Here is a 13,559-nt window from a genome sequence, read left to right as displayed (position 1 = left end):
TGGGGAGTTTAACTAGACTGAGGAAAACTAAGGGGTTTTTGTTTGTTTGGGTTTTTTTTTTTAATACCTTTGGAAGAGACTGAGAAATACTTCGGGGGTTTTTAAGTTTTTAACATGGTGGCTGGTTTGTTCTTTTCAATCTTTTCCTATTATCTGTACCTTCAGCTTTGGCCGTAGTCACAAGAGTTGATGTATACATATGCACAACCAAGGTTTAAAGCTGTTTTTAAAATACTTACAAGTATACTTTGAACTCTCACAGGAAACTGTTGGAAGTGGGTTGAGAGTGATAGTGCCAAGATCAGACACAGAGTGTCTGAGCAAGAGACAGAGGAGTAGTGGGAGGAGAGAGGCATGCTGTGGACTTTTGCCCTGCAGCTGGCTTTTCCAGGGCTGTGACAAAAGGTTTTTGAGGATTGCCTTGTGAGAATAAAGATGAGGAGCTTAGGAACATGTTAGTTTGTGGATGGAGAAAGTCAGAGAGACTGCTGCACTTGGATGGGTTACTGAGAGATGGAGAAGTGAGGAAAGTAGAGAAAGGGTTTGATGGAAATGAGGAAAGACAGGAACTTTAGGATTGATGAAATTAAAAAAAACCCAAACCAAGCAAACAAACAACCCCCCCAACAAACTCTACCCACCCAATGAAAACAAAACAAAAACTCCCTATCTTAACCCTCTCTCTACTGTCACTCTAACACTGGCAGAAGCCTTTTGACTTTATACCTTTTCTCTGTTTCCATTCCATGTACCAGCTCTTACTTCTCCCCAGATCTTGTGGTGTATGATACAGTATTTTCCCAGTTTATGGCTTTCTATAGCCTTTCAAAGCCTGTGAAGGTCTTGCCTTGCTTATTATTTTTAATGTCCATTGAAAAGTATGGGAAGATTGGAGGTGGGATTTTTAATTTTAAGTGCTGGTACGACCTCCCTCAAAGTCACTGTTTCATTATGCCTCTTGATTATTATTATATTTATTTATTTAAAGATGAGAAGGTTTTTGTGCCATTAAATGGAGCTAAATGCTGGACCTCTCCCTTTGTTTTCAACTCAGTAGCCTTCCCTTTCCTGATATATTCATCTCTTTCCATATAACTATATTGACATGAAGCTAAGGATTTTTCCATAGGACTTCTTATTATAGGGTGCACCAAATATGTTATTGTTTTTTTCTAGTTTCATTTTAACCTCTTTTATCTGTCTTTATCAGAATGTTTAAATAATGTTAATTGATATTCCAGAGCATTTCTGTATGATAGTTTCCTTAACTTGCAATTGGATGTGTGTGTGTGTGTACGAGATGGTTAGGGACGTATTCATACAATGAGACTCTGACCGATGCACATGGGCATTACAAAACTCTGCATCCCACCTGCTATTTTCTCCTTACCTGACTCACTGGCTCTGTCAGTTTCCATCTTTTCAGGTGCCAGCAACCTCTGCTGGTTCTCCAGCCTTTGCAAATTCTTCCGATTCACTGTTTTGAAGGGTAGTCAGAAATATACACATTAGAGTTTGTGCTCCAATGAATGATGGAGACCATGTTTCCATATGGTTTATAAGAGATATAGACAATATAGTTACTTCAGTTAGCTTAGCCTAAGTGACTGTGACCCCTCTCTTTACACAGCTGCCGGCATAGCAGAAAGGCACCTGGCTGGGTTTCAGAAAGTTCAGCGATGCACAGGACCGATGGTCCATTTGTCAGGTTGGAGCTTCCCTAAGTGATAATTTTCCCTCAGTTGTCTGTGTACCAGAAGGCAGCCGTGGCAACATGCATGATATTTGCGAGTGCTTTAGCATGAAGTTTGCACTACAGACTTTTTGAAAAGATTGTGTCTTTTTATGCACTGTAGCTTTCTCATGACCTAACGCGTTTAATGGAGCATTATGAAAAAAAGATGAAAGATTTGATGGCAAACACTGTGGGAGCAGTAGAGATTCAGCAGCTAAAGCAAAAACATGAGCTGAAGGTAGCGTAGTTGATTTTTGTAACTAGCTAAGTTTAAATGATTGCTTTTCCAACACAGACAATGTTGTCTATTTCTTTTAATAATAACTTGAAAAGCAGACCATGACTTGTATGAAATTAATTCTAAATGTGCTGGATTATTATTATTATTATGCAGTTTATCTTAAACATATTTTGTCAAGGACCTTTTCTCAGCCTTGTTTTTAACTGTAACAGTTTCAGAAGATGACAAGAGGGCATTGTCCTCTGCAGACTGGTGTCATTATCCCAAATGTGGGCTAGATGTACAGCCACGGCGCCTCTGTGAGAGCCGGGTGAGCTGCACAGGGCTAGCCCAGCCCTGACTTTCTAGCCACATGGAATTGTATGGTGGGAGTCGGAAACTCCCTACTCCATTCTGAATGGAGGCAGTAGGAAAGATCTGGGGTTTTGCCAATCACTTTGGCTCAAACTGAGAAATTGCCTGATTGCAGTAACAACTTGCTTTGTGTTCTGATGTCACTGATGATGTCAGTGTGGCTCTGACAGTAGTGGGAATTTTTTACTGTTGTGGCACTTCAGAAAATCAAAAGTAAAGGCATTTTTAAAATACTCATTTCGTAGCAAAGCAACACTTCAAGTTGGGGTTTTTTGCATGAAATTTCTTTTTGTGTGCTGTAGTATTTAGTGTACTATAAAATGATGCAATTCTCAATGAATCAACTTGTTTCTACTAATGAAATTATTAGTTGTAACATCTTCTGAAAAACTGTACATTTAAGAATATGTTTAATGTAGAATTGAGTCTAGAGGATTATCTTTAGGTCAGAAACACTTTGGCAGAGTTAGTGGGACATTGGAAGATGGACAAGAACCCTGACTGTTAGTGACCTGTTCATAGTACTTGTTGTATGATATAAAATTGAGCGTTTTAGACTATTATGAGTTTAGATGTTTGATGCAGAAGGGTTACTAAGCTTTTCTGCTATTTTAGGCTTCCATACAATATTGCCATGAAATAAATCCCTTTCTCCAGGTTTGATTTTTATTAAGAGAAAAGCACTGGTGCTCAGATCTGAGATTTGGATCTGTGTACTTACTATATATTCCTTTGACTTTGGGCTATATTATAGCCTAAACTACTTGACAGTTTCAATCTTAAAGATATTTTGATCAGAAGTATTCTGCATGATATACTCAAACATGTTCCTGTTATCCACTGAACACATAGACTGTATTTTTTACCTTACAGATGCAAAAGCTTATGAGAGCTGCTAGAGAAGGTACCAAAGATGGGCTTGAAAAGACAAAGGCAGCTGTGAAAAAGGGTCGTTCTTTCATTAGAACAAAATCTTTCATTTCTCAAGGTATGTGCCATTTATACTGTGTTAGTATCTGGTAATTTCTGAGAAATTGCCTGGCAGGCTGTTGTACTGGGAGCTGAGTACTGAATATGTGAAATCAGCTTTGTATCCATAAGATATGGTATAATATTCAGTTCAGATGATAGTCTGGTCAAGGCATCTTCAATAGTTTTAGGGTTTGTGCAAGAATCAGTGTGACCTCAGAAATTTGAAGACCACAGAGAAGTGTCCACTTAAAAACAACAGCAAAACCCCCCATCATACAGTGTCATAGGTATTGGTATGTGGAAGATGGAAATGACAGTGAGGTACTATGTCTATCTAGTTCCCTCCATCAAATAACTGCAGAAAGTCAGGAAAGTCTACTGTTATGACACCGTTCTCAGCGGTGTGATAGCTGACTACTTAAAGTTCATTGTAGCCAAGGGATAACAAATATTTTCCATACTTAAGATTGGAAGTAGGAGAAAAAAATCACAGTTTGGTGATTTTTAATGACAGTTGAGTTTGGATGGAGAAAACAGAATACAGTCTAAAAGTATTTGTGTTCTTTCTGTAGTTAAAAATAAGAATCAGCCCTCTGTCATGAGCCTCACCAGCAGCATTCCAGATTTAACTTTTGCAAAAGGCAGGGGGTAGTAAGTAAATACATTAAATACTCATTTCTTCTTCAGGATAAGTCTGAGAGCTAATATGTCTTTCTGCTCAAATGTCTACCCAACAAATTGAATGGTTCTAACTTCAGAGCTCAAAACCGTGCAGTTTTAGGAAGCTAAAACCACAAGACAGGAATAAAACATTTTTACTGAGCAAGCTAACATAAAGCTGCATCCTGTCTGTAAGGACCAGGGCGCATCTTACATCCCTGTCATGACCTCTAACTGCTTCTGAATTTACCTATTTCACAGACAGAAAATAGAAGGTTATTTGCACAAAGGTTAGTGATCAAATACATCCTCAAATTCTTGCTGCTGAACAGGAGAAAATAACCTGCTTCAGCAAGGCAGTGTTACAGTGAAGCTGCTATTCCTCCTCACATTTCTAGAGGTTAGGTAACAAACACAGAATGTCTGTGGAGTTTAATCCCTTAGCCACTTACCAAATCAGCAGGGAGCTAGTGACAAATTTGTCAAATAAACTCATCAATTCCTCTCAGCCAACTGATCTGCTTCCCACACTTCACTTTTTTATTCTAAGACAGCTTCTCATACTGTTCTTTCTTTATCTCTCCTTTGCTCCTGTCTGCTTGTTTAGTTGGCTGCATACTGCCACCTATCACTTCACTTTGGTGGTGCTTTTTTGCTTAAAACTACTACAATTCAGAATCCCTTAATCTTTATTTCTGACGAAACCCAACACTTTGATACATTTGGCTACTTATTTTACTTCACTTGTGGAAGGATGTATGGAATTTTTGAAACTGGGTTGTATTACGATTATGTTTCATTTCTTCCCAAAGGTCATATATTTCAAAACTGCTGGCCCTGGAGCTGCAGCGTTTTAAACCGAATTGTCATGTCTTGCACTCTGGACAGCCCTCTTCTGGCTGTGAAGGGAGAGTAGAGGTCAAGCAAAAGACGCATAGCTATCTTCTGCTGTGTGGATTTTAGGATTTTGAGTTACCTTTGGAAGATCTTCTGTATTAGAGCGCCTATCAGTGGTGGTAGTTCTGTGATTTCACAGGTGATACAGAAGTATTAGGAAATTTCTTTGATAAGTGAGAATAAAACCCCTGGGTAATTCCTGTGATTGGATGATAGGATCTTTGCTGCTTTTTTTTTTTTTTCCCCCCAATCTACATGTTGTAAAACTTGACATTTTGATTATTCAATTGTTTGTAGATCATAGATCATCATGTCTGGAAGAAGAAGAGATAAATTTATTTATTGATGTGGACTGTGTGCATACAGAAGCAATTATGACTCCTATGCCTGAAGGATTATCACAGCAGCAGGTATTAGACTTTTTGGAAATGTCTTCTGCCTGTTTTTCTTCCCCTTCTACTCTACATCAGTGGCTCTCAGGTGCCTTGCTCTTCAGACATATTGCCATTTAAAATAACTGAAGTGGACGTCAAATTCCGAACTGAAAAAGTAGTTTTTTGAAAATTGGCATGTGTGCATTTAGTGGCGTCAGTGCTGAATTCAGACAGACTCAAAATGCTGTTTTGCATTCTAAAATTAGCTATAACATTTACATTGTTTTACCACTTGAACACTTCAACTAAATGTGGTGGTTTTGAGTGAAAAAGAAAATAGTTTAAACATTTTTATTGAGTTATTCTGAAGATATGACTTTGGAATTTCTGTTTTAAATGTAGAGAATATCCTGTTATGTTGTCTGAATATTAAGGTTTCTCCCGATTAAAAAACACTTGTCACGAATAAAGTCAAGTCTGCAGGAGAGTACGTTTTCTTGTATTCCACCTCAAGCTCTGTAGTCCCTGTGGAAACCACTTCAAAAAACACTGAAATCGGCATCTGTTAGAAATTTTGATTAAAAATAAATTTTGTAGGTTCATGTTACTGTATTGTTATGACAAGTAATAACTATATGAGAGCTTTTCGATTCTTCTGAAGTGATGACCCATACGCTACCCTCAGAAAATGTGCAAAAAATCCCCAAATTAAGGGGCAGTTCAGGAGAGTGGTGTAATTTTTTTTTTTTGTTTGCTTGGTGAGGTTTATTTTTCTAATATATTCAGCCTAGTAAAGTGCTAATGTTGTAACAATGCAACTACCAAACTGTGTAGCATTATTTTAATGTCTTAGCCTAATAATGCAAGATCTCAGCATCAGTCTGAATACTGTTTTTTCATTCTTTCCAAATAGGGATTTATGTGTTGTGGATTTTTTGTAGGTAGTTAAAGAGAAATGAACTCTCTTCTGGAAACACTGAGTGCTCTTAAGTTTGGAACAAACTAGTAATTGTTGTGTAGATCATTGTGTATATTGCTTATCTACCCACTAGGAGCTGCCTCAGTGGGCAGGGATTGAGTTAGGAAAGCCAAAGTTCAGCTGGAGCTAGTGACCTGTGGAGGACAGCAATGAAAGATTTCTTATGTGTACACTGGAAGCAAAAAAGAAGGCTAAGAAAAACATGGTTCTGTTGCTTGATGGTGCAGGGACTTAGTAACAAAGGACAGTGAAAAGACTGAGATATTGAGTACCACTTTTGCCTCAGCTTTTACTGGTGAGGTTTGTTAGGCCTCTCAAGCCCCTGAGCTTAGAGGCAAGTCCTGCTGGAATGGAGCACCCTCTAACCTGAAGTTAGAAGATACTGAGGCCAGTTAGACATCCAAGTGTCCACGTGGAGTGCTGAGGGTGAGGCCTAAGATCATCTAAGATCACAGTGATCAGAAGACTGGAAAAAAGTAAATGTCACACTCACCCTCAAATAGAGGAAGGAGGATCCAGGCTGGTCTCCCCTCAATTCCTGCAAAGGTGATGGAGCTCCTGGGAGCTATTTCTGGGTTTGAAAAACAGAAGAGTGGTTGGAAGCAGTCAGCATGGATGGATTGGAGTCTGTTTGTGCCTAATCAACTTGAGTTCCTTTGAGATGACTGGTTTGTGGATGGAAGAGAGCAGAGTGTGACATTTACCTCTGCTTTAGCAAGGCTTTCAACAGTCTCCTGAAGTACCCTTGTAGCCGTAGAGGTGAGATATAATTTGTGTGAGTGGACTAAAAGGTGTGTGAAAACCAGGTTAGGACACCATAGTTAAAAGATTGTAGTTCATAGTCCAGTAGGTGGCCAGTATCAACGACATCCTTCAGGAGGGCATATGGGGTCCATGGTGTTCAACCCCTTCATTAATGATGCAAGTACCATCTGCAGTGCACGTCTGGAGGTGATGCCAAATTGTTGAGGTACAGCAGGCTGTGTATGGGAGGATAGTGCTACTGGGCAGTGTGGCTTTGGGCTGAGGTGGACACAAGAACTCAAGCAGCTCAACAGAAGCCAATACAAGTCCTGTCTCTGGGCCAGGGTAATCCTGTGCCATGGCACAGGCTGGAGGCCAGTAGCCCTGGGCATCGCAGCTGGGGAGGGCGAAGGCCAGAAGCCTCTTCCAACCGGGACTGCTCTGCTCTGCCAGGAAGGAGCTGCCTTGGGAATGTACTGTTTTTAAACAGCAGGTGGCACGACAGCTTTAGTTTAAAACCCTATGCTTTAAATACCGTCTTTCAGCTTGGGTCTCTGTCACTCTAGCTCTTGCTTTGTTTTCATACTGAATTCTTATCATAAGTTGTTTATGTTTGTGTGCTGCTGTTACTAGTAAAATTGTGAAGATATGAAAATGTAAGACTTGCATGCAAGCCTGTTTTGAGTTGTATCTATTGTAAGAACCTGTAGGCACTATTAAATATGTATTTTGTGTATTATAGAGCCTGAAAAAAAGATTTTCTACAGATGTTTATTCCTTTGAGAAGAAAGAACTGTGACTAACAGCAGAGTTAGAATCCTTTACCACAGCAGCCAATCCATTATACCAAATAATAAATCCGTTCTAAGCACAAATTAGACACAACTAATTTTACCATATATATCTTTAAGCAAGGCTTCAGATAAATTTGAAGCCTTCCTTTGAAATAGCAGAAAGAAAATCCTCCATAGCAAGCACTTAACTTAATAATGCAAAATACAAGTGTGGAGAATTAAAGTCAGCTGTGGCGGAGGAGGCAGGAAGCCATGTGGATCAGGAACAGAGTGAAGCAAGCCTGAGACTGGAGTTCTATGGATATTTAGGCTAGCTTAAAAGAGCAAAGAAGGAGTTTTGTGTTCCCTTGTAGTTGTGGGGAGTGGTTTGATCCTGCACTTGTGCTGTCTTCTCCCTCAGAGTCCTGCTTTTGAAAGCCCTGGGATGAGCTTGATTAGGAAATGGATTTGGGTGAAAACAAATCCTTAAACCCAGCAAGAAATGTAATTAATAACAGTAAGGAGTTTTACATTCTAAACCAGACTGCATCCCTAGTCCTTTCTGTCATGTCACCTGCACATACATTCAAAGTGTCTTTAGGCTGAATTACAGAAGCTGGAGGCAGAGGAGGAGGTGGGATATATAGTGGGTAGTTTGTAAACATGAAATATGGCAGCATTTCCTGACACTCTTACAGCTCTGTCAATGGATATGAACGTAGATGAGATGAGATCTTCACTTATGCATGGTAATGCTCAAAAAAGAGTGCTGACTTAGAGGCTTTCTCAGTGTTAGAGTTTATATGGACTTACCTTAAAAAGGCAATTGGTGTTTGCTTGTTTGTCCTTGAGGTTACTCCAAATAAATATCTAAAAGGTATCAAAAAAGAAAATGAATCTTGCTGACTGATTTTGAAAACTAGTTACCTGTTTTGTTGCAGCAGTTCACTGAAGTAGCCAACATCAGCTTATACCTAATATTATTTTTAGATTAATGCTTACATTTATGTATCTGAAAAGACAGATTTCAAAGTTAAAGTTTGGAATTGCAACAGTCATCAAAGATGATAGATGTAGGTACAATTATATTGTGTTCTTTAATAAATAAGTCTAGAGTAGTAGTAAATTCAATTACTTTTAAAAAGGTATTGGTTTGGCTTTATTTTTTTTTTATTGCAGTTCCAGCATTGCAATTGCTTTGTTTCTTGTGTTTTATTAATGTGAGAATTGTTATGTCAGCACTCCCAACTATGGTAAATATGTTACTTGATGAGAGCTTCAGACAAACTTTGTTTCTTCAACAGGTTGTGAGAAGGTATATTTTGGGCTCTGTAGTTGACAGTGAGAAGAATTATGTGGATGCGCTCAAAAGAATCCTGGAGGTACCTTAATGTCTTTTGCATCTAAATCCCTCAATAATCTGTAGTATGAATCATATTTTGCTCCAGATGCTTCATGCCAAATGTTTATAGATTTTGCATGTGTACACTGTTACATAAGTGGGGTTTTTTCTGCTTGTAGAAGACATGTTTTTTTGTTTAAATCTAGTTATGTTTATTTATGGGTTTGTTTGTTTTTTCCCCACAGCAATATGAGAAGCCTCTATCAGATATGGAACCAAAATTATTGAGTGAAAGAAAACTCAAAATGGTTTTCTATCGAATTAAGGAAATTCTTCAGTGCCATTCAATGTTTCAGATTGCGCTGGCGAGTCGTGTATCTGAGTGGGACTCTGTTGAAATGATTGGTGACGTCTTCGTGGCTTCAGTAAGCAAATGCATCTGAACAGATAATCTAGTCTTATTTTAGGTTTGTCATTCCATCTCCTTATCTTTCTGTCTAGCTTGGCCCATTTATTCCTATATTCTCCAAGGCTGGTGGCAACTGTCAGACAGTGTATGTGCCATTCTGGTAAGGGTGTCCTAGTGTCATAGCCAAGATGAAGCTATTTCTGTAAATTTACATTTTGTAATTCACAACTGTTACATCTTTAGTTTTCCAGCCTGTCTTTGACAGATTATTTTGGACATCACTAGTATTTCTGTAGCTCCGGCTTTAGGCCAAGCAAAGCCCTTGGCTCCAAGCAAGGAGGGTCCTTAATGGTCAGAGGTCTAGATATGCCTTCAGAGATCTTTTGTACTCATAGCTAAGGTTTACCCCTTTATCTTTTCAGTTCTCTAAATCTATGGTATTGGATGCATACAGTGAATATGTAAACAACTTCAGTACAGCAGTAGGGATTCTGAAGAAAACATGTGCCACCAAACCTGCCTTTTTAGACTTCTTAAAGGTGAGTTCATTCAATCGATAAAATAGTTGAGGATGGGATATAAATAAGACAATATAAGTTACAGGTTAGGAGGAAATTTGACTGCTAGTACTGTATATTGTCTGACAGGTTTTATGGACTTTGGTTTTATGATTTATGGGTTTATCACCCCAGAGAATTCACTTTTGCTACTGTATTGTCAGAATAGTAACATGATGTTAGATCTAAGATGTATTTTGAAGTGCAGAGGAGTTTTGTGTTCAGATCAATTTGTTGGTGTACTTGGCAAGACATTGGGATTATTTCATATCAGGTGAGCTTCAAATCATAGTTTACCATCTGAAGCCTTTTGTTATTAGAGATTTTCTTTGCTTCTAACTTCTTTATTGTATTGTGCAGAGTAGTGTAACTAGATTTCTGTTCCACAACAATTTCCTAGTAATTTGAAAGTCACATTTCTAATTTGGGCTTGAAACTGAAAATTTTTGTGCAGAATACATACTGTCTTGATTAATGTGATGCTTCTGATGATGTGCATGGAGAGCCTGGTACATGCAGAAGTGTTGTGAATATTTAGGAATGATACCTTACAGAGCATACACAAAATCCAGCACAAGGCTTTTAGGCTGCCTGTGACACTGCTGAGAGCCTGGAAGCTCTTCTTGTCTCATTCCCCAAGAGTTCTGGATTGAGCTGTGCCTTACAGAGCTGTCATCCTGTCAGGTCTGTTGCAGCGTTCCACCAAACACTGCCCTAGGCAGAAAATAGTGAAGCTCTTAGGTTGCCTAGAGGAAGGTGGCAGAGGGACCAGTTCCAAATTTGTCTTCAGATCTTAAAATTAACTTAACAGCTTTTAAGAGCACAGCCAGCAATACACAGGATTATGTTCTGGAATCCTTAGGCATCAAAAAGATTGGTCTCTGATGTGACTATTGCTCACTAGGCACCTCTCACACTGTTAAAAGCCTGTTTTTCCAAAAGAGGCACAACTTACACCTCTCATCACTGCTTGTCAGTGCCAGCATTGGTTTTTCTCAGAGTCGAGGACCTGCAGCCAAACTCTGAGGACAGAAACGTTTCTGTACGTTCCATTTTTCACTTGCCTGCTGACAACGAAGACCAAAATCTTCATTAGTGGTATTTGGGCAAAAAACTGTTTGTGGAGATAAATATGGAATCAAAGTGTTGCAAAGCTGACATTGTAGCAATAAGTAGCAATTTAAGCACAACACCAGTTTAATATTGTTTGAGTTAGCTTTGTTTTTAATATTGAATATTTTCTCTATTTCACTTTTTCAAATCAGCTCTGATTCTGACCAAAATATTTTTGAATGTTGTAGTATCTTACGCAAACAGGGCTTTTCTGCATGTACAAATGAAATTTGTCTGATTTTTATCTGCAAATCCTGATAACCAAAAGAATAGATTCTTAGCTTGTTCTTTCCAAACATAAATCAATGTTCTTTTCCTTATTTTTTTTTTAAATAAAGAAAACTAAACTCTCTTTTTGTTTGCATAGCAATGAGATTATTATGCTTTCCTTAGGTTTTCTCATAAAAACACATAGGTAGTTGATTTATAGTCTCTTAGCCCCAAGGGACAGAGCAGCAATAGTAAATTACAGACTATAAATCAACAGGTCACTTACTTTTTTAAAATTTAAGACCTTGAACAAATACATTTCCTTTGTTGTGCTTGAAGTTAAGCAGATGTTTCAGTGCACTGCATATGTGAAAAGCGTGAATGTGCTGTATCAATACAAACATAAGTGCTGCATTGCTCGTACAGCTTTATGCCAGCTGTATTTATTTGGGATTTGGGTTCACTGACATGCCATTATTTTAATAGTGATTTAAACCAAAATATTTTGAAAGCAAATCTTTATAGTAGATGGGATCTTCACGGCACCAGTTACACCTATAGTAAACGATGTTAGAAGAGTTTTTAGGAAATATTGTCCTTTCATTCCATAACTGATGGAAATATGGCAGTAAACTGTGACTTCCTCACATTGCAGCAGTGCCAGGAGTCAAGCCCTGATCGAATTACACTGTATGGTTTAATGATGAAACCTATCCAGCGCTTTCCACAGTTCATTCTACTATTGCAGGTAAACAGTGTTTACCAAAAGCACCGAAAGGGTGCTTTTGTTTCATTCTTGTGTGGTTTGCTTGTGGGATTGCATGGTAGCTGTCTTCTGCTGGAGGAACACACTGCAGTGCAAGTGACTGCTGGATCATGGGAAAATTACAAAGGAAAAAGTACTAGTGCATTGTAACGTGCTGACCTTGTAGTCTGATTCCAGGGAGAGACAGTGGAATACATTGCAGAAAAATCTTAGTAAACTAGATTTACTCTAGGTTAGTTGCTAGGCTAGATTTAGCTTGTAAGTCACTTTGCAGTAAAGCTGCAGTTCCAAGTGTGCACATTAGTTCTTTAGCTAATAACACTTGAGAACCACTAGCAAGTTTGTGGTGGTACTTCACATCCTCTTGTCTTTTTCTTAAATGGAATTAATACCTTGGATAGTTCAGCATATATGTGGGATGTAGAACAAAAGTGCACTCCCTGACTACTTGGCTCACAAGACTTGCTAGAGTGTGTTGCAGCTTACTTCTAACTTGTAGCATATTGTTTTCCGTCCCATAAAAACTGGGGATTTGATAGGAAGTCCCTGAGTCTCAACTGAAGGGCAATTGAGCTGCAGGAAGAGCACAGTTCTCCAGTGTAGACCTGCTCCAGACTGCCTTACACCATTTGTAACTCCTTCCAGACGACAGGAGGTCTATCCCAGTGAGCACTACGAGTTAGCTCAGTTTTGCAGGTGCCACAGAGGAGGACAGGCTTTGGGATGTACGCCTGGGAATTACTGTGGGAGAAGGAGAAGAGGTAGTCATTTGGGGAGCATGTGGATAGGAAGCCATGGTGAGAGTTTCTGAGGCAGCAGAGATGGAGTTTATTGTGGCAAGAAGGTGGAGTAGATATATATAGAAAGGAGAAAAAATGTAATGCAAATTGTTTCTACTGTATGCTTACAAAAGGGGAAGATTCTGAGTAACTGTTGTGACCTCCGGGAAATAAGTAATGCCTCCTAGTTTGGGCTGAGCATACTGTCAGTGTTTTAGTGAGGAATAGCAACAGTAATAAGATAATGCAATATTATTACCACAGCAAGTATCAGAAAAGTTCAATTTTAAATCATCATTTATGGACACCTACATATTATATTATATTACTAATTTTCAAATTGTACTTAATATTATGTGCATCATATTTACATTTCCACCTACAGATTTTACATATATTTTCAAGTTTTTCTGTGTACTTTTGTGCTGTAAATAAGCTGTATGTGACCTCAGTATCTTTTAAAATTGGTATCTATTTTATATCAGTATCTATTGCAATATTCAGGAAAATAAGGAATATATTGTGTGAATATTCATTAAATGTTTATTGGTCTCATTGTTTAGTAGTAATCAGGTAAAGAATGTAATGGTAACTTTACATACTATCATCTTTTGAACTTGACTTTGATAATAAATCTGATTTTTGTCTTGTTTT

General features: G+C 38.4%; 1 protein-coding gene across 9 annotated transcripts in view; it reads left to right on the top strand.

Moving 5' to 3' along the window:
• The window catches only part of ARHGEF10 (Rho guanine nucleotide exchange factor 10), a 116,368-nt gene that overhangs the window by 44,344 nt on the left and 58,465 nt on the right, over nucleotides 1–13,559 (top strand). For 7 of the 9 annotated variants that reach the window (XM_061989731.1, XM_061989729.1, XM_061989735.1 and 4 more), the window contains 7 exons: nucleotides 1,857–1,973; nucleotides 3,204–3,318; nucleotides 5,157–5,269; nucleotides 9,034–9,111; nucleotides 9,317–9,496; nucleotides 9,903–10,019; nucleotides 12,016–12,108. In XM_061989731.1, the coding sequence (XP_061845715.1) occupies nucleotides 1,857–1,973; nucleotides 3,204–3,318; nucleotides 5,157–5,269; nucleotides 9,034–9,111; nucleotides 9,317–9,496; nucleotides 9,903–10,019; nucleotides 12,016–12,108 (813 nt within the window). The remainder of the gene's footprint in view (nucleotides 1–1,856; nucleotides 1,974–3,203; nucleotides 3,319–5,156; nucleotides 5,270–9,033; nucleotides 9,112–9,316; nucleotides 9,497–9,902; nucleotides 10,020–12,015; nucleotides 12,109–13,559) is intronic. The other 2 variants (XM_061989734.1, XM_061989736.1) reach the window with 2 other exon arrangements.

The sequence above is a fragment of the Colius striatus genome, chromosome 2, assembly GCF_028858725.1.
Source record: "Colius striatus isolate bColStr4 chromosome 2, bColStr4.1.hap1, whole genome shotgun sequence".
In the NCBI taxonomy this organism is placed as follows: domain Eukaryota; kingdom Metazoa; phylum Chordata; class Aves; order Coliiformes; family Coliidae; genus Colius; species Colius striatus.
This window is presented reverse-complemented; position numbering and strand designations above follow the sequence as displayed.